Raw genomic sequence first — 23,264 nt, forward strand, 5'->3', positions numbered from 1 at the left:
GGCTCACTGCAACCTCTGCCTCCTGGGTTCAAGTGATTCTCCTGCCTCAATCTCCCAAGTAGCTGGGATTACAGGCATGTGCCACGACACCCGGCTAATTCTGTATTTTTAGTAGAGACGGGATTTCTCCATGTTGGTCAGGCTGGTCTCGAACTCCCCACCTCAGGTGATACACCCGCCTTGGCCTCTCAAAAGTGCTGGGATTACAGGTGTGAGTCACCATGCCCAGCCTGAACTTCATCTTATACAAGATACCCAGATCCTGCGTGGAGAATGAACCAGGTAGAAGTGCCAACTTCTCTAAAGCAGAATTGAAGGTTTCAGACCATCAGCAGAACAGTATTCAGGAATGATGACCTCTGGTTGAAGGCTTGGTTTGGTCCCATTTTGGCAGGCCCTCAGCTTGGCTGAGAACTATGAGATTAGAACCCTTGAATCAGACAGTCCATATGCCCTGAGCTTATCTGTGTGTTTCCATATTGACCACTTTTCCAAGATACTTATTCTCCACCTTACGTACAATTTGTGACAATATACATATTTTGATTGAAAAATTACTTTTTGAAATGTTATAATATTTTAAGATAGTTATTTGCATGTGTCTTCTTTTAGTACTTCTGGAGAAACACTATAGAGATCAGAGGAACATAAAATAAATTATGTAATCATATTTCCAAAGTACCTTCTAAAAATTAATCCTAACCAGGTTTCATTAAAATCCTTAAAGAGGACAGATAGTTCTCATTTTCCCAATAAGGAATGAAGGGATAAGAGACACTAGACACAATACATAGCATTCAGCAGGAACAGATTCACAGGTAAATGCCAAAGGATTTACTGGCTCAAATGAGGGTTGTTACTGATTCCCTCTTGATATGGGAGGTTCCTTATCAGTAAAGGAAGTGAAAGTACTGTTCTTTTCTACTTGTCTGCATTAGTTGCCGTAAGCCCTGGCTGAGTGGGTGAGAGGTTCATTCCATGGTCAGTTTAGACTATCTAAACTCTTTAAACATTCAGAACATCTCCATTTCCTTTTATTTCTAGCCTTCTACTACTATTATCAGTAACTGGTACCATTGTTTTGTTCTGTACCAGCTCTGATTCTGAAGGCCCAGTGCTAGAAACCAGAGGATATTCTAGCATTTGGTATTTATCACCCAAGGTTACACAAATCAAATCCATTAAAAAGTTGTTTCTTCGTGTTTTTATTTGAGACAGAGTCTCACTCTGTTGCCCAGGCTGAGTGCAGTGGTGTGTGATCTCAGCTCCTTACAACCTCCATCTCCCAGGTTCAAGCAATTCTCCTGCCTCAGCCTCCCGAGTAGCTGAGATTACAGGCAAGCGCCACCCGGCCCAGCTAATTTTTTGTATTTTTAGTAGAGATGGCATTTCACCACGTTGGCCAGGCTACTCCTGACCTCAGATGATCTGCCCACCTCGGCCTCCCAAAGTACTGGGATTATAGGCGTGAGCCATGGTGCCTGGCTCCATTAAAAAGTTTTCTAAGAGTATAGGTAAATATGTCTGTTCCTCACAGTGGCTTACACTGAAGAAAAAGATATGAGGTTTACAGGATTCCCCCCAAGCTAGGTTCAATCCTAGCTTCACCACTAATTAGTCATGTGACCTTCCCCCTTGTTCCCAAGCCAGGGGTTGACACATTGCAGCCCATGGGCCAAATCTGGCCTGGTACCTGTTTTTGTAAATAAAATTTTTTTCTTTTTTCTTTTTTTTTGAGACAAAGTCTCACTCTGTTGCCCAGGCTGGAGTGCAATGGTGCAATCTTGGCTCACTGCAATCTCTGCCTCCTGGGTTCAAGTGATTCTCCTGCCTCTGCCTCCTGAGTAGCTGGGATTACAGGCACCCACCACCACTACTGGCTAATTTTTGTATTTTTAGTAGAGACAGTGTTTCACCAGGTTGGCCAGGCTGGTCTTGAACTCCTGACCTCAGGTGATCCATCTGCCTCGGCCTCTCAAAGTGCTGGGATTACAGGCATGAGCCACCGTGCCCAGCCGTAAATAAAATTTTATTAGACATCAGTATACTCACTCATTTACATTTTGTCTATGGCTGCGTTTGTGCTACAATGGCAAAGCTGAGTAGTTGTGACAGAGACCCTGTGGTCCACAAAGCTAACTACTATCTGTCCGTTTACAACATTTGCCACTCCTGATCTAAGCAAGTAGCTTCACTTCAGTAAACTTCAGTTTTCTCACAGGTAAATTAGGGTCAAACCAGTAACTACTTAAAAGGAGTTTCACAAAAATTAAATGACATAACATTTATGAAATACTTAACATTGTACTTGCCACATGGTAAGTAGTCAGTAAAGGATACTGTAATGATCACATACTTTTATCTTCTCCCTGTCTCAGTAGAAAGGACACTTCTCTCCTTTTATTCAAGGGCAATCATTGACCTCTATTTCTGATCCTGTTCTCTCTCATCTTATTTATTTTTTTTGAGTCCCAGTTTTGTTGTGTTGCCCAGGCTGGAGTGCAGTGGTGTGATCATAGCTCATTGAAGCCTTGAACTCCTGTGCTTGAGTGATCCTCCTGCTTCCGCCTCCCGAGTCACTGGGACTACAGGCATGTGCCACCATAACTGGCTAATTTTTATATTTTTTGTAGAGACAGGCTCTTGCTATGTTGCCCAGTCTGGTCAAGAATTCTTGGCTCCAAGTGACCCTCCTCTCCCGCTTCAGCCTCCCAAAGTGTTGGGATTACAGGCATGAGCCACTGCGCCTGGTCTCTACCATTTTATATAACATTCATTGAACACTTGCTGTATGCCATGCATTGTTGCAGATGCTGAGAATATAAAGATTAACAAAACAGAAACCCTATCAGCCTTTATGTCTCTATCAACTTCCTTCCTTCTCTTTGCCGTTCACCTCTTTCTGCACCTTCTCTTCACACTCATTCTGATCCTAACCCTCTACACGTCTACTGCTCACATTAAGGTGACCCATGATGGTCTGGAAGTGGCTCCTGTTACCTGACCTCCCAGCAGGAGCACTTGGTATTGTCAACTGCCCCTTCCTTCTTGAAGTCTTTGTCTTCTGAGATACCACAACTTCTTGGTTTTTGTCTTCCCTCTCTGACTATTCCTTTTCCAGTAGTCCTTACCCACGTGGTGCTTAAATGTGGGTGTTCCTAAGGGCTTCGTCCTGGGCCCTCTTCTTCCTCTAACCTCTCTTCCTAAGAATCTCATCTATTTCAAAAGCCTCAATTACCATGAATGCAAATGGCTCCCACACTAAACATCTATTTCAGACTTCCCTTCCGAGGTGTGGATGAGCTCCTCTAGTCTACTAGAGACACCCTCTGCTGGATGTTTCTCAGGTTCTCAGGCCCCACACAGCCAGCACATCACCTTTTCCTTCCCACTCCCAGTCTGTTCCACCTCTTTTTTTTTTTTTTTACCATATAGGTAAATATACATAGATCATCATCTACTTTTTTTTGTTTGTTTGTTTGTTTTGAGACGGAGTCTCACTCTGTCACCCAGGCTGGAGTGCAGTAGTATGATCTCAGCTCACTGCGCCTCTGCCTCCTGGGTTCAAGCAATTCTCCTGCCCCAGTCTCCTGAGTGGCTGGGATTACAGGTGCAAGTCACCATGCCCAGCTAATTTTTGTTTTTGGTAGAGACAGGGTTTCACCATGTTGGCCATGCTGGTCTTGAACTCCTGACCTCCGGTGATCTACCCACTTCGGCTTCCCAAAGTGCTGGGATCACAGGCAAGAGCCACCATGCCCAGCCCATCATCTACTGCTTTGTTCAAACCATAGACTGGAAGTCATCCTGAACACCAGACTCTCCACATCCAACCTGTCATTAAGTACTCTCAGTTCTACCTCCTGCCAAATTTAGTAACGTTCCCCTTCATCCCGACTGACCCTTTTCTAGTCTAGCTACCAGGCTCTGGTACCTGGGGTAAAAGTAACTGCACAAATCATCTCCTAATATGCATTCTTCCCTTCTCCCAGGTCATTCTCCATTCACCAGGTGATGGTCAAAAACACAAATCTGATGTCACACCCTGCTTAATACTTGCCAATGGCTTCCCATTGTTTTGGATAAAGACAGAAATTCTTAACAAAGCCTTAAAGCCCCTACATGACCCATCCTGTTTACCCCTCCAGTCTTATTCTGTTAGTCCTCTCCCAGTTCCCTACATCCCAAACATAATGGATTTCTGTGAATTCTTCCCAAGTGCCACTGTCTTCCCCACGTCTACACGTGTTTCTCATGGGCAGCTTCCTCAGCCTACAAAGCCATTGTGTCAGGGAGGCCTCTCCCGACTCTCCAGACCAGGTAAGCTCTCTTGTTTTGTACTCTGTTGGTACCTTGCTCTTGCTCTGCTGTTACACGGAGTAGACTTTTCCAATGTCTGTGTCCTCCATGCTTCTATAACCTCCATGAGGACGTGCTCCATGACTGTCTTATCCACCACGGTATCTCTGGATACCTGGTACATCATATAGGCACTCAGTAAATACTTGCTGGATAGGTGAGTGGATAAACGCGCTAGCTCCCATCCTTGGCCTAAGAACAAGCATGCTTAAGCCTCTCCCAATTATCTCCTCCTTTTGCTACAGCTCTTGTTCTCTTTTCCTTCATTGACAAGGATCTGGGAAAAGTGGTCTCACCTACCATTTGGATTTCACTTTAGAATTCATCTTTCAGTGCTCTATCATGTCTCCCATTCCCACACTCCATTGATTGTCTGAGACAAGCAATGGTTGAATCCAGTGCCAGGTCCAATGAGCACCTCAAAGTTTATTCTTCTAATTGATCTCTGTGACATGTGACGCCATCAGTTAGAAACTCCTGCTCTGGCTCCTGTGGCATCCTCTCTTCTGGTTCCCTTCCTGTGTCTCTGATTATTTATTTTTGTTCTATTTCTACTCAGCCCTCAAATGTTGGTGTCCACCAGACTCTGTCCTTAGTTCTTTCCTCTCTAAGAGTATCTCCTGTCCCCAGCAGATCTCATCTATTCCTCCTAGCCACAAGGAAGTCTTCTAGCTTTTTGTCTTCAATCCTGACATCCCTCCTAAACTACAGGTTTCCATTATCTGTACTTCTCTACCTGGACACCAACAAAACTCAGATACCATGTCTACAACTTAGTCAATTATCCTTGCAGCATCCAAACTCACTCTTTCTTTTTTCTTTTTTTTTTGAGACGGAGTTTCGCTCTTATTACCCAGGCTGGAGTGCAATGGCGCAATCTCGGCTCACCGCAACCTCCGTCTCCTGGGTTCAGGCAATTCTCCTGCCTCAGCCCCCTGAGTCGCTGGGATTACAGGCACGCGCCACCATGCCCAGCTAATTTTTTTCTGTATTTTTAGTAGAGACGGGGTTTCACCATGTTGACCAGGATGGTCTCGATCTCTTGACCTCGTGATCCACCCGCCTCGGCCTCCCAAAGTACTGGGATTACAGGCTTGAGCCACCGCGCTGGGCCTCACTCTTTCTTTTATTGTTCTGTCTTGGTAAGATAATGACCTATTCTACTCTGTTGTCAAACCTCTCAAATTAGTCACTAAGTTATTTCTATTCTTTCTTGCCTCCTAAATATTTCTCAAACCCTTCCCTACTCCTGTTCATCGCCATTAGCATGTTCTCTCATCATCTTTTTCCTGGACTATTATAATGGCTTCCTAACAGGTCTCTTTACCTATATTTGCCACATTTCTGCCAATATCTTTCTGTAACACAAATCTAATCCAGTTATACTTTCCTTCTTAAAACAGGCTTCAACAACTCCCCATTGCTTGCAAAATAATGTCCAAACTCTTGGCTTCTGAGGCTCTCACCCTGACTCTCCTCCCACTTTCCCTCAACAAGCATCCTATGCTCTTGCCATAGCAATTACTCAACGTTTCTCAAATGTGCCATCCTTTTTCAGGCCTCTGAGTCTTTGTATATACTGTATCCTTTGTCAGGAATAACTCTTTCTCTTATGCCTTTTTGGTAAACTATTACTTTTTTTTTTTTTTAAGACGGAGTTTCACTCTTGTTGCCCAGGCTGGAGTACAATGGCGCAGTCTCGGCTCACTGCAACCTCCGCCTCCTGGGTTCAAGCAATTCTCCTGCCTCACCCTCCTGAGTAGCTGGGATTACAGGCATGCACCACCATGCCTGGCTAATTTTGTATTTTTAGTAGAGACAGGGTTTCTCCATGTTGATCAGGGTGGTCTTGAACTCCCAACCTCAGGTGGCCCACCCACTTTGTCCTCCCAAAGTGCTGGGATTACAGACGTGAGCCACCACACCCAGCTAAACTATTATTCTTTAAGAGTCATCTCCTTGGGAAATCATCACTGAATTACCAGGCAAGCTCTCATCCCAAGCTCCCTTTATGACCTCTCCATTTTGGGTCCTGCAATCTTTCTGCTCAAACTCTGGGCTCACACCCAGGTTCTTTCCATCTCCATATACTTTCCTTTGTTTGAACCTTTGCCTGTGTAGGTTCCATTTTCAAGGAATCGGTTAACATCAATGAATTCCTTTAAGTTTCTTGGCTCCCTCCAGGAAGATTTCCTTAGACCAGCTTAGTTGGTCCTACTTGTTCTCCCATAACCCCCAATACCTCCCACTTAAAATCACTTACTATGTTTTACTATTACTGCTTAATTATCTGACCACCTGGCTTGACTGACAGATTGGCTAGCTCATCCTCCATCTCTGGGTCCAGCAGAGTGCTGAACCCTGACTGAATGAGCGTGTCTGTGTAACTGTCTTCCTCGCTTGACTGTGGGCTCCCTAAGGGTAGGAACTGTCTGATTCATTTGTGCCTGATATTAGTTGCGGGGAGGGCAGTCAGTAAAACCTTTGATAAATGAACAAATGGTATCATATGTGGCATCTATCACATTTGCCCTCAAATTCCCTATGTGCCACAGGTCTGATGTGGCATGTCATTCCTTGAGTTCCATCTTATAAGACACTCCGGCAAGTATCCACATTGGCTTGGCTTTATTCAGCGTCGTTCTTTCCTCAGTCCTTTGGGCAGAAAAACATCAATATCCTAAACTTGTGCAAGAATCATCTGGGGAACAACAGGCTGGATCTTGGATTTTCTTGATTTCCAAAGCTCTTGAAGCTGTGGCACCAAACCTAACCACTTACCGCTTGAGAGGCCATCATTTCATTTATACTCTGTTCATACTGCTCTGCCAAAATGGCAAGTTTTCTTGTCTGCTCATCTTTCAGTGTCTTTAAGATTGTTTTGTGCTCATTCTTTGGAGTAACTTCCAACTGGTGATTCTTGAGTGCTTTATACTGTTTGGTCTGTACTTTGCAAGTGTCCTGAAACTGTTTTTTAATTTGCATTTCCATGGCCTGGGTAGAAAAAATGACAAAGGAAAAATAAAGACACATCAGTAAAAACGGAAAGCTTTCAACCATAACGATATAATACAAGTGCTGAGACCATCTGTTTTTTGGTGCAGTGACCCCTGTTGCTAATCATTAAAAATGAAGCAGCATGTATGACACAGACAAGAGTTAAACCTACCTACACTTTTGGTTTTATAGTGAATGAATATAAGTAATTTTGAATTTACAAACAGCTTCAAAGAAAATATGGATTGTCATAAGGGGATGAGGACTCTAAGCAGATTGAGGGATATTATGAAGCCTGGCTTGTTGAAAGGGGACAATTCTTTTCATGCTTTCCTAGTCAGAGTCTTCAGTGTCTCCCATTGTTCAATGTTTTTTTTCCTTATTTTTGTTTTTATATTTCACCCTGTTTCCAAGTGAGAGAGGGGATAGCATTATATAAGCCAGCTCTCACTGCTCTGGTTTATAGCAATTTCTTATCAACTCCATAAAGGAGAACATATGGATAGTACCTCATATCCTAACCCATTTCCACTGAATGTCAGTGTAAACTGAAAGAGAAAAGTGTTTTACAGTTTTTCCCCCCCCATTAAGAGGTTGCGCTTGCATGTAGCAATATCAAATGTGCATTTGGGCAAGGAGAAGGTAGAGTATATAATTTTAAGCCCAGAAGGCATTCCATCAGGTTGCCCATAGTCATGTATGCACTTCATGAACACTCTGAGGACTTATGGTGATAGAAATCACTGCTTAGCTTAGGACTTCACTGAAGAGATGCAGAGCCAGTGTGGTCAAGGTTGGCCTCATGTCTGTGCCAACACTGACAATGTCCTCACTGATATATAGCAATGGCTTAGTATGTGGAGCTTGTTAATTAGCAGTCAGCTAAAATTAGCTGGAAGCAGTGAGGGCCAAAGGAGTTCCTCTGTATCTCTGCCTCTCTAGTGCAGAAGTGGTAAATGCCTGGCAATTGTAGATTCGTTCCGATGACCATGACAGACATCACTAATAAATGACATTCTTTCCTCCTAAACTTGGATGTGGCTTTAGAGTCTTTCTCAATACAGCAGTGCTCAAAGTACCTAAGGCCAATATAACTTCCTTATTTCCTGGGATTAGAACTATAAACTGCTATTAGTCCAGTTTTGAAGAGGGCAGGTCATGAAGCGCTCAGAGAAATTCCATAATGGACATGATGACAAACTGATAGACAATGTAGTAGAATCATAGTTTCCAAACCAGCCTGCCACATCTCTTTTTTAGGAGCTTAAATACAGACTCTGTGCTTTACAACTGGAGATTCTGATGCAATAGATGTGGGGCACAGAAATTTTGAGTCTGAAAAGTTGCTCAGGTGACTCTGACACTTCCAGTATAGAAACCATTGATCTGGTCCAACACTGTCCAGAAGCAAACAGGGAAATGCTATCTCCTCTTACCTTTAAGTTTTTTGGCTGTTGCCGAAGTTCCATGACATGCTTTCTGTGCAGTTCCCTTTCTCGCCTCTTATTGTACTCCAGCTGGTTTTCCAGTTCAGTCTGGTGCTGTAAACGGATCAGATCCATGCGTAGCTTCTGTAACGTGTGCAGCTGCCTGTACTCTAGCTCTCGGGTGGACTCGTCATGCCGGATCAGCATGGCATGCTCCATCTCCTTCTGGGTCCTCTTTTTATTTAGTTCCTGCATCCAGGAACAAAAGATAAATGGAGAGAGGTGAATGGAGATGAATTGGAAGGAATGCACAACTAAATGAGGGATGGCAAGGAATGCCACTGCTAACCACTTCTCTCTCTCTCTCTCTCTTTTTTTGAGACAGAGTCTCGCTCTGTCCCCAGGTGCCAGGCTGGAGTACAGTGATGTGATCTTGGCCCACTACAACCTCTGCCTCCTAGGTTCAAGCGATTCTCCTGCCTCAGCCTCCCGAGTAGCTGGGACTACAGGCGTGTGCCACTATGCCCAGCTAATTTTTGTATTTTAGTAGAGACAGGGTTTCACCATGTTGGCCAGGATGATCTCAATCTCTTGACCTTGTGATCCACCTGCCTCGGCCTCCCAAAGTGCTGGGATTACAGGCATGAGCCACTGCGCCTGGCCCGCCCCTATCTCTTAATTAAACCCATTAGTGTTTGGCAGCAGGACTTAATGAAATGAAATGAAATTAACAATCTCTTGAGCTTTAGGCTCTGTTCCTGGGTCCACCACTTACAAAATGGGCAACTTCACAGCAATCACAACTGTGCTATCTGTAAAATGGGATTCATTCTACTTGACCCCCTCTTACCTCACAGAGCTGCTGTGAACCTTAGTTAGGTGATGTGCTAGCATAGGTCTTCACAAATGTTTCTCCAGTGAAGCTAGTGGTTCTACACCCTGGCTGCCCATAAAAATCATGTGAGGAAACTTTTCAAACACAAGATGCTTGAATCTCACAGGCTGAAATTCTCGTAACTGTCTGGGGTGGGATCCTGATGTCAGTGTTGGTAAGAGTTCTCGGCTGGGCGCGGTGGCTCACGCCTATAATCCCAGCACTTTGGGAGGCCGAGGTGGGTGGATCACGAGGTCAAGAGATCGAGATTGTCCTGGTCAACATGGTGAAACCCCGTCTCTACCAAAAATACAAAAATTAGCTGGGCATGGTGGTGCACCCCTGTAGTCCCAGCTTCTCGGGAGGCTGAGGCAGGAGAATGGCTTGAACCCAGGAGGCGGAGGTTGCGGTGAGCCGAGGGCGCCATTGCACTCCAGCCTGGGTAACGAGAGCGAAACTCCGTCTCAAAAAAAAAAAAAGAGTTCTCCAGGTGGTTCCGATATGCAATCAAGATTGAGAATTAAACTGATAATATCTGCAATAGTCTTAGCTTTCTGGGAAATACGCTGTTTTTGCACAAATCAGAAGTAGGTCAATTATCTATTTTTTAAAATCTCAGAGTTCAAGACATGCCGGGAAAAAAACAGATGAGATCTGTCCCTTTTCATCTTCTGTATTACAGTCTGTTTGATCATTTATAGATCCAATCACTCTGTTCTTTTCAGTGCTACTCCTTTCTTTCTTTCTTTGTTGTTGAAGGAAGAAAGGAAAGCAAACTAGAAAGGGGAAGTTGGTGAAAACTTTTCATTCACCAATTGAAGAATATTTCCGAAACAGCACTATATATGAAGATCTGAACAATGTACTCTCAGTACATAAAAATGTTTATTAAACCATGACTTTTGTGCTCAACTCACTGACACTCCATTAGGGAAGTGCACTAGACATTTATTGAAGTATATACTCTGCTCAAAGCTCACTGAATCAGATTTAGATACGTGGCCCAACCTGGGCCAATTTATTTTCTCTACTAGGAATTTGGAATTGACATTCAGAACCAGTTAATCTCTATGTGTGGCTGGAATTGAGGCATATAAAAACCACATATGTGGTAGTCATCTGTTTCTATGAGGGCTGAGGATTAGAGAAAGCTAGGCTTCAGAGCAAGAAGAAATGAAAAAGAGAGAAGTGAAGGGAATATACTGATGCCTAAGTTGCTTACTGCTTCTAAGACCTCCTGTAAGTCCAGCTGTATTACTGCTATTCGATTTTATGAGACATTCCGATATGTCTGTTGTAATTTCCCTGGTTTTGGCTTAAGCTAGCTCAAATAAATTTCAGTTAATATGCAAACAAAAAACCTTTAATTAATACAGGGACATAATTGTTTTTATTTTTTATTTTGGTAGAGATGGGGTCTCACTATGTTGCCCAGGTTGGTCTCAAACTTCTGGACTCAAGCCATCCTCCCATCCCAAAGTGCTGGGATTACAGGCATGCTCAGCCAGGAAATGTTTTATGTGCAAATTAAAAAAAAAAAAGACCAAGGATGGGTAAGTGATGAACGCTATAAAAGGGTAAAGATTTTACACTGCAAAAAGCGTGGTATTATTATTACTATTTTTGAGAAGGAGTTTGGCTCTTGCCCAGGCTGGAGTGCAGTGGCATGATCTCAGCTCACAGCAACCTCCACCTCCTGGGTTCAAGTGATTCTCCTGCCTCAGTCTCCTGAGTAGCTGGGATTACAGTCATGCACCACCACACCTGGCTAATTTTGTATTTTTAGTAGAGATGGGGTTTATCCATATTGGTCAGGCTGGTCTCAAACTCCCAACTTCAGGTGATCTGCCCACCTCAGCCTCCCAAAGTGCTGGGATTACAGGCATGAACCATTACTATTAGTGGTAATAGTGGACTATTACCACTAATAGTAATACTAGTGGTATTACTATTAACAAGGTCAAGGAAAGGAGAAAGCTTTGAGCTTTACTTTATTTTTATTTATTTATATTTGAGATGGAGTTTCGCTTTTGTTGCCCAGGTTAGAGTACAATGGTGAGATCTCAGCTCACTGCAACTTCCGCCTCCTGGGATCAAGCGATTCCCCTGCCTCAGCCTCCCGAGTAGCTGGGATTATAGGTGCCCACTACCACACCTGTCTAATTTTTGTATTTTTAGTAGAGATGGGGTTTCACCATGTTGGCCAGGCTGGTCTGAAACTCCTGACCGCAAGTGATCCACCTGCCTCGGCCTCCCAAAGTGCTGGGATTATAGACCCCTGTGCCCTGGCCTGAGCTGCACTTTAAATTAGAACCACAGAATATCTCTTTTCTCTGATGGCATCCTCTACGGGAGAAAATGCAAGTTATTTATTTTAATAGATATATCAATAACATTTCTCTACTGGCATGATTAGAAATATCTTGCACACTTGGGCCCTCTATTGATTTGAAGAGAAGTCCTTTTAATAGCATAGCATCTAGTACCAGAGCACAGTCACCAATCATTCACTCATTTATTCAACAAATAGTTGCTGAGCACTTACTATGTGTTGGGCACTGTTGTAGGAGCTAGGAATAGAACAGTGAACACATACACCCTGTCAGGGATCTTACAAGGAGAAAAAAACAAAAGTATAAATGCAATTTAATTTTTTTTTAAGGAATAAAAAATAACCTTCTAGAGTAACTCTCCCAATCTCCTCCTGTGTTTTCCTTTGTTTTATTTTTTCTCTTTAGCTAGCCCATCAAATTTCTTTTTTACAAATCAGTAACTGGCCCCTAGGTGGCACCAAAGGACAGAGAGCCCTTCCCACAGATGAAAGTTCTCCCAGGCCAACCACCCAGACCAAGCCAAGGAAAGCCCTTTACGAGAGCTTTCATTGAGGTCCAGGAGTCCCAATACTGGATATTTATCCATCCCCACATTTTCCTAAATTGAGAAGTGCAAAGTGAGTCTGAGCTGCCAGGAGCCCTGAAACTCGTGGGCTCCTGACACAAAGCAAGCAAACACCTTCAGAAGAAATCAAGTGCTTCTCTGCATGCTTAATGAAATGCTTCATGATATTGTCCACAAAATACCTACATCTGAATTACCTGTGTTACAAGCAGCTGGTCTTTACAATAAGTTACTCAGCTAATTCTGATACATATGAAAGTTTGAGAGTCAATGGAAAAGTGCTCGGGGTGTGAGTCAGTTTTAGCTCCTCTGTAAATCATTATGTATGGCTTGGGACAAGTCTCTCAATCTACATTTCAGGTGTAAAGTGAGGATGGCTGCACCCATTGTGAACTATCATACTTGTAAGGATAACATGAAAGACCATAAGAAAGTGTTTCAGAATACATAAATATGTCATTATTTTTCAGTATTCAGAAGTGAATATCTGGCATATAATATCTTAAATCTAGTTTTTATAATCTATTAGAAGAGTAAGAAAAACATGATACTAAAATAGTTTTTCTGCTACAAGTTGTTCCCTTTACCTTTAATTTGTACATCTGAGTTGCTGAGGTATAAGATGATAGGCTACCTTTAATATTTGAGACATGGGGGAAAAATTATTCAGATTATTATGAGGCCAATGCTGTGCCTACCTAATAAGGTATAATATGCTTTCTATTTTTAAAAGTTATTCCATACATCTCATTCAATCCAAATTGCCACCCTATGAGGTGCTAAGACTATAAGAATGTACCCCTTTTATATGTGTTAGTAGGCATTTGGGAGTTGAGGGACTAACATAAGTTTATGTAACTTCTATAAAAAGAACTGAGGCTAAAACTTGGGTATTTAGCTTCTCAGTATTTTCCATTAGAAATGTTCCAATAATTGAGGCCTGGCGCAGTGGCTCACACCTGTAATCCCAGTACTTTGGGAGGCCAACGCAGGTAAATCAGCTGAGGTCAAGAGTTCGAGACCAGCTTGGCCAACGTGGTTAAACCCTATCTCTACTGAAAATACAAAATTAGCCAGGTGTAGTGTCGCATGCCTGTAATCCCAGTTACTTGGGAGGCTGAGGCAGGAGAATTGCTTGAACCCGGGAGGTGGAGGTTGCAGTGAGCCGAGATTGCACCATTGCATTCCATCCTGGGCAACAAGAGCGAAACTCTGTCTCAAAAAAAGAAAAAAGAAAAATACAAATGTTCTAATAAATTACCTATTTTCCTGTTTTGTACTTTTTCAGTCTGTGATAAAATATTTTGAAGAATTCTTTGCTCTGGCTAGACATGATACAATGTTGCTTTATTTGTACAAATGACACAATATACACACTAGAGTCCCATCATGTGCACCATTAGCTGACACAAATTCAATAAAATTAAGTACATGGGTGGGCAAATTAAGTACATGGGTGGGCAGAAATGACCTGTATCCATTCAAAATTGGTTTTTAAATTAATTTAAAAACCAATTTTGAATGGATACAGGTCATTCTGCCCACCCATGTGCTTAACGTGTATGTCTATATATATATGTGTATGTGTGTGTGTGTATATGTATATAATGCACACATATGTGTATATAATACACACATACACACACACACACATGCAAGTATAGGCCCTGGAGGGAGTGTGAGGTAAGAGACATGTAGCTTCCTTTCCCTCAGTCAATGTCCACTGTGTTTCAAGCATTCTAACTCCAATGGAAGTAGTATTGACTTCTTTACAAGCAGCTGATTTCACTCATGCCAAATTTTTATGCTCAGGCTCACTGGGGTTGAGTAAAAACGAGAATTCTAACTTTTAAATAGAGATACTGTCAGCCTATGATATTTAATGCCTTCTTAGTTTCAGTTCTTAGTTTCAACACTGGTCAGAAAACGCTGAGTGTGTGTGTGGTTGTGACAGAGTAAGGGGCTCAACCCAGTTTCAGTGATCCTCTTAAGCGTTTTCACTAATTAAAAGGATGGCTAATACTCAATCCTTTAGGCAAAGTTACAGGAAACCAGGCATTCTTATGCTTTGTTGGTGGGAGCATACCCCTTTAGAGGGCAATTTGGCAATATCTATTTAAAAAATTTAGATGTACGCATTCTTTGACCCAGAAATTCCACTTCTGAAAATATAGCCCACAAAATACTTGTTTATATGTAAAATATCTATGTACAAACATGTTCTTGTATTATTGTTAATAATACTGTAAAACGTCAACAAAATGTCCACTGAGAAGTGTCTCATTAAATAAATTATATTGCAGTCATACAACAAAATACTATTCAATTAAAAAGAATGAGGCAGAGCTGTATGTGCTAGGTGGTAAACGGAGAAAAGAGTTATAAAACAGTAAAGTGGACATCTGCTATTTTTTGTAAGCTCAGCATCCATTTTTTCCTGCTTCTGTTTACAGGCTCCTTTTTTCCCCTTTTTTTGGCAAAATGACTCCACCCTATATCTGGAATCGGGGAGAAGGTTGAGTAAGGCATAGGCACATGACCCAATCAAGTTCTGTCTCTCCTAGGAATTTGAATCTTGAACAGAAATGATACAAAGATAAAAAGTGGTTGGAGGAGGTATATCCAAATGGCAGTGCCCATGAACTCTTGCTCTCTATGTCATGGAAGTTGCTTTTCCAGCGTGACTCTTCATGTCTTCCAGCTTGGTTCTTCAGCTCTGTCACCTACCTCATATCCTTCCAATAAATTCCTTTCCAGGCTTAAGTTGGCCAGAGTTTATTTCTATTGCTTGTAAATCAAATAACCCTACTGATACAAAAGTAATCTCATTTTTGTAAAGTCATATATAATATAGCTGTATTATGTATATAGAAAAAAAATCCAGAAATTTCTATGCCAAATTAATGGAGACTGTTTGTGGGTAAAGACTGGGTGGAATGGGATTAACAAAAAGGTGGAAATGGGGTGATGCTGGTCAAATGGTAAAAGCTCCAGTGATGCAAGATGAATAATTACTGGAGATCTAACGCACTCACTGCAAGGTGACGATAGTTAACAATGTCGTATTGCATGCTTGTAATTTGCTAAGAGGACAGTTCTTAAATTAAATCTCCCTACCCATCCCCACGCACACATGCACACATGTAACTATGTGGAGGTAACGGATACGTTAGTTAGCTTTAACGTGGTGATGATTTCACAATGCATACATATATCAAAACGTCAAGTTGTATTCTTTAAATATATACAATTTTTATATGTTGATATCTCAAGAAAGCTGCTAAAAAGAACTTTCACTACTTAGCTTTACATTTTTCTGTTTTTGTGTATTTTCAGTGTTCTTGAATTACTTTTGTAAATAAAAAAGCTTTGAACATTTTCATGAGGGTGGGCTCTGGAATAAGACTAAACAGAGGAAAGTCTAAACTTGTAAGAAAAATACCCTTACAGAGTTATTCTTTGCTCAGCTGGCTAGAACCTAATACTAATGAAGTCACAGATATAGTTTCTATCATTTTTGGGAGTAATTGTCTTCTATAACTTTTATTGACACAGATTGTCCCCTTAGGCTCAAACTTCCTCCCAATATCTATTATTAGCGTAACAACTGACACATGAAAAGAATCCCAAATAACTTATTTCCAACTGGCCATTAGCCTTTTTCATTTTGATTTTTTGACTTCTGACAAACTCAAAATGTGCAGTACTGAATCAGCTTTTTATTTAATTTTATTTTTTATTTTTTGAGATGGAGTTTTGCTCTTGTTGCCCAGGCTGTAGTGCAATGGCACGATCTCAGCTCAATGCAACCTCTGCCTCTCAGGTTCAAGCAATTCTTCTACCTAAGCCTTCTAAGTAGCTGGGATTAAAGGCGCCCACCACCACACCCGGCTAATTTTTGTATTTTTAGTAGAGATGGGGTTTCACCATGTTGGGCAGGCTGGTCTCGAACTCCTGACCTCAAGTGATCCACCTGCCTCAGCCTCCCAAAGTGCTGGGATGATAGGCAGGAGCCAGCATACCCGGCCTGAATCAGCTTCTTACCAAAACCTCTCTGTAATTTTCTGTTTCTACATTTTCATTTCTCCTAGTGTTAAGCCCTAGAAATAATTTTGATGATGTCTTTACCTTTTCTCTCATACCTTAGTATATGTCAAGTCCTGTTTACTTTAAACTTCAAATTGCATTTCCACCTCTGACAACTACTACACCAGCCTTGTCCATACCCTATTTCCTGCCACCTGATCTCCTTGCTTTCAGCCTCTTCTCTCTAATTCTGTGTTTCTCAAGCTTTTTTGTTTTTCATTATTGCCCCTATAAGGAGCCTTTTTAGTCTTTTTCTCCCTTAATCATCCCCACCACCGAAATATTAATACCACAGGCAGACTGTGTATCTGTTGGTGCACTGCAGTGCTCTGAAGCTACAATAGCATCTAAGACACCCCCCACCCCAACACTTTCACCCACTGGGGGCATCATCAGCCCCATTGAGAATTCATGTTCAAATCATTCTGTATATTATTGTCAAGCTGGGCTAATCTCTTTAAAGTAAAATTTTGGCCATGTCACTGCCCTTCTCAAAAATGTTCAGCAGGCTGGATGCGGTGGCTCATGCCTCTAATCCTCACACTTTGGGAGGCTGAGGCAGGCACATCACTTGAGCTCAGGAGTTCGAGACCAGCCTGGGCAACATGGTAAAACCCCATCTCTACTAAAAATATATCAATTAGCTGGTGTGGCATTGTGTGCCTGTAGTCCCAGCTACTTGAGGGGGCTGAAGTGGGAGAGTCACTTGAACCTGGGAGGTGAAGGTTGCAGTGAGTTGAGACTGCACCACTGCACTCCAGCCTAGGCAACAGGAAAAGACTCTGTCTCCAAAAAAAAAATGTTCAGCAGCTCGTAGCTCTCCCTCTTCCAACAAGATAGCACGCATAAGGAGCCCAAGCCTGGCCTACATGTATTAATACATCTCAGTTTGCTTCACCCTTTTTCCTTCTCATTTCAACGCGGCTCTCCAACAAGCTGCTATCAATTCACTTTTGCATTAACTGTGCCCGAAGTGCTTATTTCCCTCATGTAGGCTAACACTGGCTTTTTGTCAGACTTTGATACTGTTGCCACTGTGCTAGGTCATTTATGAAGTTTTCTCTGCTTACTCCAGATCACAATGATTTTCTGTTGAACGCAGTATTCTGTATTTCTCATCTTGGTGAATACCAGCATATCTATTCAACCTTCCAAATTAGAAACTTGGAAGTCACTTTTGACTTCCTCTTTTGAAATTCCCATATCTATTTGGTCAGAATTAACTGTCAGTTCTGAGTTAAGAAATGTCACTCAGATCTAACTGCCTCTATCCCCACAGCCTCTTCCAGGCTAGAACTGGAAAAAGAGCATCCTGGCTGACCTCGCTGCACTTTGCTTTTCATGACTCCCGCCACTCTCTCATAGTGAAGCACTAATTCTTTCTTTTTTTTTTTTTTTTTTTGAGCCAAAGTCTCGCTCTGTCAACTAGGCTGGAGTGCAGTGGCATGATCCTGGCTCACTGTAACCTCTGTCTCCTGGGCTCAAGTGATTCTCCTGCCTCAGCCTCCTGAGTAGCTGGGAGATTACAGGTACATGCCACCACACCCAGCTAATTTTTGTATTTTTAGTAGAGATGGGGTTTCACCATGTTGGCCAGGTTGTCTCGAACTCCTGACCTCAAGTGATCCGCCTGCCTTAGCCTCCCAAAGTGCTGAGATTACAGGTATGAGCCACCATGCCCGGCTGATGCACTAATTCTTCAAAACAAAGAAATGTCTCATCATGTCACTCCCCTGCTTAAAAATCTCTGATGGCCATGCACTGCCTTCAGGCTAAACTTGAAATACCTTGCCTTAAACAAGGGTATCTACATTCTGTTTTCAACTAACATCGTTCTGCCCTCCACTCCCAACACAGAGAACTCTAGTCACACTCATCTTTTCATCAACAGCAGAGTCTTCTAAGCCCTCTCATGATTGTATGCCAACGATACTTTATTTCCACGTCTAACATGGTACCTAACATATCGTATTGTAACTAGTCTGTTACACGTTTTTTTCTGCTCTTAGACTCCAGCCATTGGAAGGCAGGGAGTATAGCTGCTTGGTATCCCTGATGTTTAGTGCTCACTCTAAAGAGTGCTGGATGACTGAATAAATGAATTTAGTTCTAGAGCAACAAAATGTTACTTAAAAGTTTTACACGGAGTCACAAAAACACAAGTCCTTGACAAGCACGCTGAAAGCATAAATTCTCGATTCTACTTCTTTTGATTCTTCATTGTGTGATATGGCTTATAACAGGAGTTTAATACAATTCTATTCCATGTATATAGAAGGAGTTGATTCCTTGTTCTGTGAGTGGGCTTCCTCTAATCAACAGTAAGTTCATTCTGTGACTTTTTTTGTATACTGACTCTGTGTTAGCCCCTGTGCTAAAGGCTAGGGATACAGGAATGGACAAGGCAGACGTGGTGACAAGCCTCACATAGCTTACTGTCTCCTATGCCAGTGACAATAGTTATGAGCGTAATAAATACCTCCCGAATGTTCTGCTGCTCCACCTCGTGCCGCTTGATCATTATTTTCCGCTTGAAGAAACGACAGTTTTTGTCGTAGTACAGTCTCTGTTGAGTGAGAAGGTGGGCTTCCTCTTCAGCCTGCGTGTGCTGCAAGTTCTCTTTATGCTTGGAGATCCGCTCTTGCTTCTCTTTCTTGGGTGTGCTATGGTCCTCATTCATTTCCTAAAAAGAAAAAACAAAAACCAAGACGGTTCCACTAAAGGAAAGGGATTGTAACAGCCTATTGCAACTGAAGATTAAGTTATTTGGAAAGCCAATGCAAACGTAAGCACAGAAAAGTCTGGTGTTACACATCCTCCTCCTGTTTTCTGCCCATTGAGCATTAAGTGAGAGGGACACTTGTGAGTTTCTGTATCTTTGGCATCTTACTCTCAGAAATTATTTGTTCACTCATTCAATCAACACAAATTTACTAAGCTTCTATCATGTGACAGGCACTGTGAAAGATACAGGATACAAAGTTGAGTAAAAGACCATGATATCTGCCACCATGCATCTTTACATTATAGAATCAAAAATTAAAGAACCGCAGAAATTACTGTGATCACTGCTTTGAAGAGGACATAGTTGGTCCCATAAGAATATAAAATATTTAATCTGGGTGACAACTAAGCTGAAATTTGAAAAATTAGCAGGAGTTAACCAGTGGAAAAGGAGAGGGAAGAATATCCTCAGCAGAGAAAATAGCACGTGCAAAACCCTAGGGGTGCACGAGGAAACATGGCGCCATCAAGGACTGAAAGAAGGTCAGAGTGGCTGGTGCAATGTAACATGAGATGAGTCTGGCCAGGTAGGCAGGATCATTGAGGCTTTACAGACCAATGTAAGGACACTGATCTTTAGTATAGGAGAAACGGATTTCATGTATGTGAGTGTCGTAATGAGATACATTTCAAAATGATTACCCTGGCTGCCATGGGGAGAACAGAATGAAGGAGGCAAGAACATATGAAGATAGCTGGGAGGCTATTGCAAAGATCCAGGCAAGAGAGATGATAGTAGCTTGGACAAAGGAAGTAGTGACAAGACTGAGAGAAGTAGACAGGTTCCAAAGAGAAGAGGTGACTATGCAAATGCCACTAGTTTGAATTTTAGGAAAAAGCATTCTTCATTTTGGATTACAGAGTAAACAAACCATCTATATTTTCAAAAGGACAAAATTCACAATTTTTCCAGAACATCTGAGCAAAGGAAAAAAAAAGCAGTGAATCAGAATAGTTAAGATGTTAAATTATGGTGAAAACAAGACTACTTGTTAAGAAAGTACAGTATAGGACCAATACCTAATGGATGTGGGGCTTAAAACCTAGATGACAGGTTGATAGGTGCAGCAAACCACCATGGCACATGAATACCTATGTAACAAACCTGCACGTTCTGCACATGTATCCCAGATCTGAAAGTAAAAAAAATTTAAAAAAAAAAAAGTACAGTATACGCTTCTTTGTTCATTTGATTAACTGCTCACTCAGCTAAAATCTCCTTTAATTGCTAACACCTGGCTGGGCGCAGTGGTTCACGCCTGTAATCCCAGCACTTTGGGAGACCAAGGCGGGTGGATCACAAGGTCAGGAGTTTGAGACCAGCCTGGCCAGCATGGCGAAACACTGTCTCTATTAAAAATACAAAAATTAGCTGAGTGTGGTAGCACATGCCTACAGTCCTAGCTACTCGGGAGGGTGAGGCAAGAGAATCACTTGAGGGAGGCGGAGGTTGCAGTGAGCTGACACCGCACCATTGTACTCTAGCTTGCGTGACAGAGCGAGACTCTGTCTCAAAAAAAAAAAAAAAAAAAAAAATTGCTAACACCTATTTCACTTAATGTGTTGTGATGCAGATATCATAGACTATTTAATCTCTTAGCCAAGAAGTCTCTGTAAATCAACTTTCAACTATCCTGTTCCAGTGAAGCTGTAAGTGAAATCTTAGAATTGACAAGACAAAGTGTTGTTTTCAGAGTAAGCTGGGATCACAACAGGAAGCCTGGGGGATTCATCTTTACATGCCATGACTTTATTACTTGGTTTGGCATTAACCACTGGATTACAGACCCCCATTCAAATATCATCACAAAAATTGACTCCAAAATCAAGAATAAATTATTTTTGGACCATCTATCATTCTGTATTAGCCATATTCCTATTATCTATCAAAAGTGGAGATTTTTTTTGTTTTGTCATTCAAAGGACAATACCTCTAAGTATATCAATATCAAAATATACACGCCACTTTAAATAGTCTGAACTAAGCTTTACTTCAGAAGAAGTAATATTAGCTTTGCATAGAATAGACACAGAGAGTTAGAAATAAGGAAGGTATCTATTTATTTTATTTTTTTATTATATTTTTTTGAGATAGAGTCTCTCTCTGTTGCCCAGGCTGGAGTGCAGTGGTTTGATCTCAGCTCACTGCAACCTCCGCCTCCTGTATCCAAGCAATTGGTCCTACCTCAGCCTCCCGAGTAGCTGGGATTATAGGCGCTCGCCACCACACTTGGCTAATGTTTTGTATTTTGGTAGAGATGGGGTTTCGCCAGGTTGGCCAGGCTGGTCTTGAACTCCTGACCTCAGGTGATCTACCCACCTCGGCCTCCCAAAACACTGGGAGTACAGGCATAAGCCACCGTGCCCGGCCAAGGAATGTATTTAGAGTGGAGGAAAACCTCAAAGTTTCTTAGGCTATCTCTGTGATCCAGCAATCCTATTATGATATAATAATTAAGCTCAAGCCAATAATTCAGAGAGAAAATGGAAAGAATGTGAACTTTCTGAGTTGGGCAATTCTCTGGTTTTCAAGACTTTATGGTGTCACAACCCATTCAGCCAGTGTGACTAAAATACAATTTTCTGTTAGGTCTAACAACTACCAGCAGCTTAGCAGGGCAGGGCAAACAATTCCTAGGCCCACCCCAAACCCCTCGCTTTCACTTCCTAACTAAAAACGAAAAAAGAACTGGAGGAGAACCTTGCTAAGCCCTGTATTGCTAACCTACAGTTTAGTATATGAGCTCAAACACGTGATTTTATATATACTAAAACAATGCCCCATATTGAATTTTATTAAACCTTGATATACTTAGTAAGTCTACAAATAAGAAACTCTAAGGCTTATGAGAAGAAAAGTCCATGGAACTTCAGACGATTCACCTGTAAGTACTGGTAAAGGGAGAATTGAAGAAATTTGAGCTTTCAGATCAAAGTGCAGTTCTTTGGGAAGAACTTCTAAGTCCACTAGTGGTCTTCAACCAAATATTCCAGAGTCAAGCATGCGTTTATCAAATATTCACATGTAGAGGGCATAGGGATACAGTTGTGAGCAAACAAAAACATGGTCTGTGCTCTTATGATGCTTACCAGTTAGTAGAGTAAGTAGCTGGAATAATCATTAAACAAATGTATAATTAAAACTTCTAGTGTTAGGAAACCAGAGACATCTGTCTTGGTTGAGGCAGTTAGAAAAGGCTTCCCTAGGGAAGTGATATTTGAGTTAAGATCCTAATAACCAATCCTAGGTCTTATAAGGAGAAGCAGGAAGTAACCAAGCAGAATTGTGGTCAGGGAACGCTTGCGGGTAGGGAGAACATCTTGGCAGAAGAAACAGTATGTGCAAAGACCTTGGGGAAGGGTGGAGCTTGATAAATTTGAGGAACTGAAAGGTGACCATGGCTGGTGCAGCAAGGAGTGGGTTGAGGGCAGGGGCAGCACTGGTGTGGGTGCCCCTATTAGTAGGCTAGGAGGAGGCTGTGTAGGGACTTCTAGAATTCTGACTTATCCTAAAAGCAATAAGAAGGCACTGGATTTCAAAACTATGAAGTAGTATGACCAGATTTATAGTTTGAAAAGATCACTTTGACTGGTGTGGGGAAAACACATAGGAAGTAGACAAGGATGGCTTAGAGTTATATCAATAGTTCCTGAAATGTGGTCCCTGAACCAGCAGCATCAGCATCATCTGGAAACTTGTTAGAAATGCACATTTTCAAGCTCTACCCCAGAAAATCTACGAGTAAACAGTGATAGAGTTTTAAAATCTGAAAATCTAGGGGAGGGTTAGCAATCTGTTTTAACAGCATTTTAGGTACTTCTTTTTTTTTTTTTTTTTT

The 23,264-nt window shown here is 41.9% G+C and overlaps 1 protein-coding gene across 1 annotated transcript in view; it reads right to left on the bottom strand.

The window, feature by feature from the left end:
* The window catches only part of TAOK3 (TAO kinase 3), a 209,808-nt gene that overhangs the window by 4,801 nt on the left and 181,743 nt on the right, over positions 1 to 23,264 (bottom strand). Inside the window, exons 17-19 of the mRNA XM_037738923.1 lie at positions 19,121 to 19,324; positions 8,793 to 9,032; positions 7,141 to 7,353 (exon numbers count right to left, since the gene is read on the bottom strand). Coding sequence (XP_037594851.1) covers positions 7,141 to 7,353; positions 8,793 to 9,032; positions 19,121 to 19,324 — 657 coding nt within the window. The remainder of the gene's footprint in view (positions 1 to 7,140; positions 7,354 to 8,792; positions 9,033 to 19,120; positions 19,325 to 23,264) is intronic.

This window comes from Cebus imitator, unplaced genomic scaffold (genome assembly GCF_001604975.1).
Source record: "Cebus imitator isolate Cc_AM_T3 unplaced genomic scaffold, Cebus_imitator-1.0 Scaffold59, whole genome shotgun sequence".
NCBI classification, from domain to species: domain Eukaryota; kingdom Metazoa; phylum Chordata; class Mammalia; order Primates; family Cebidae; genus Cebus; species Cebus imitator.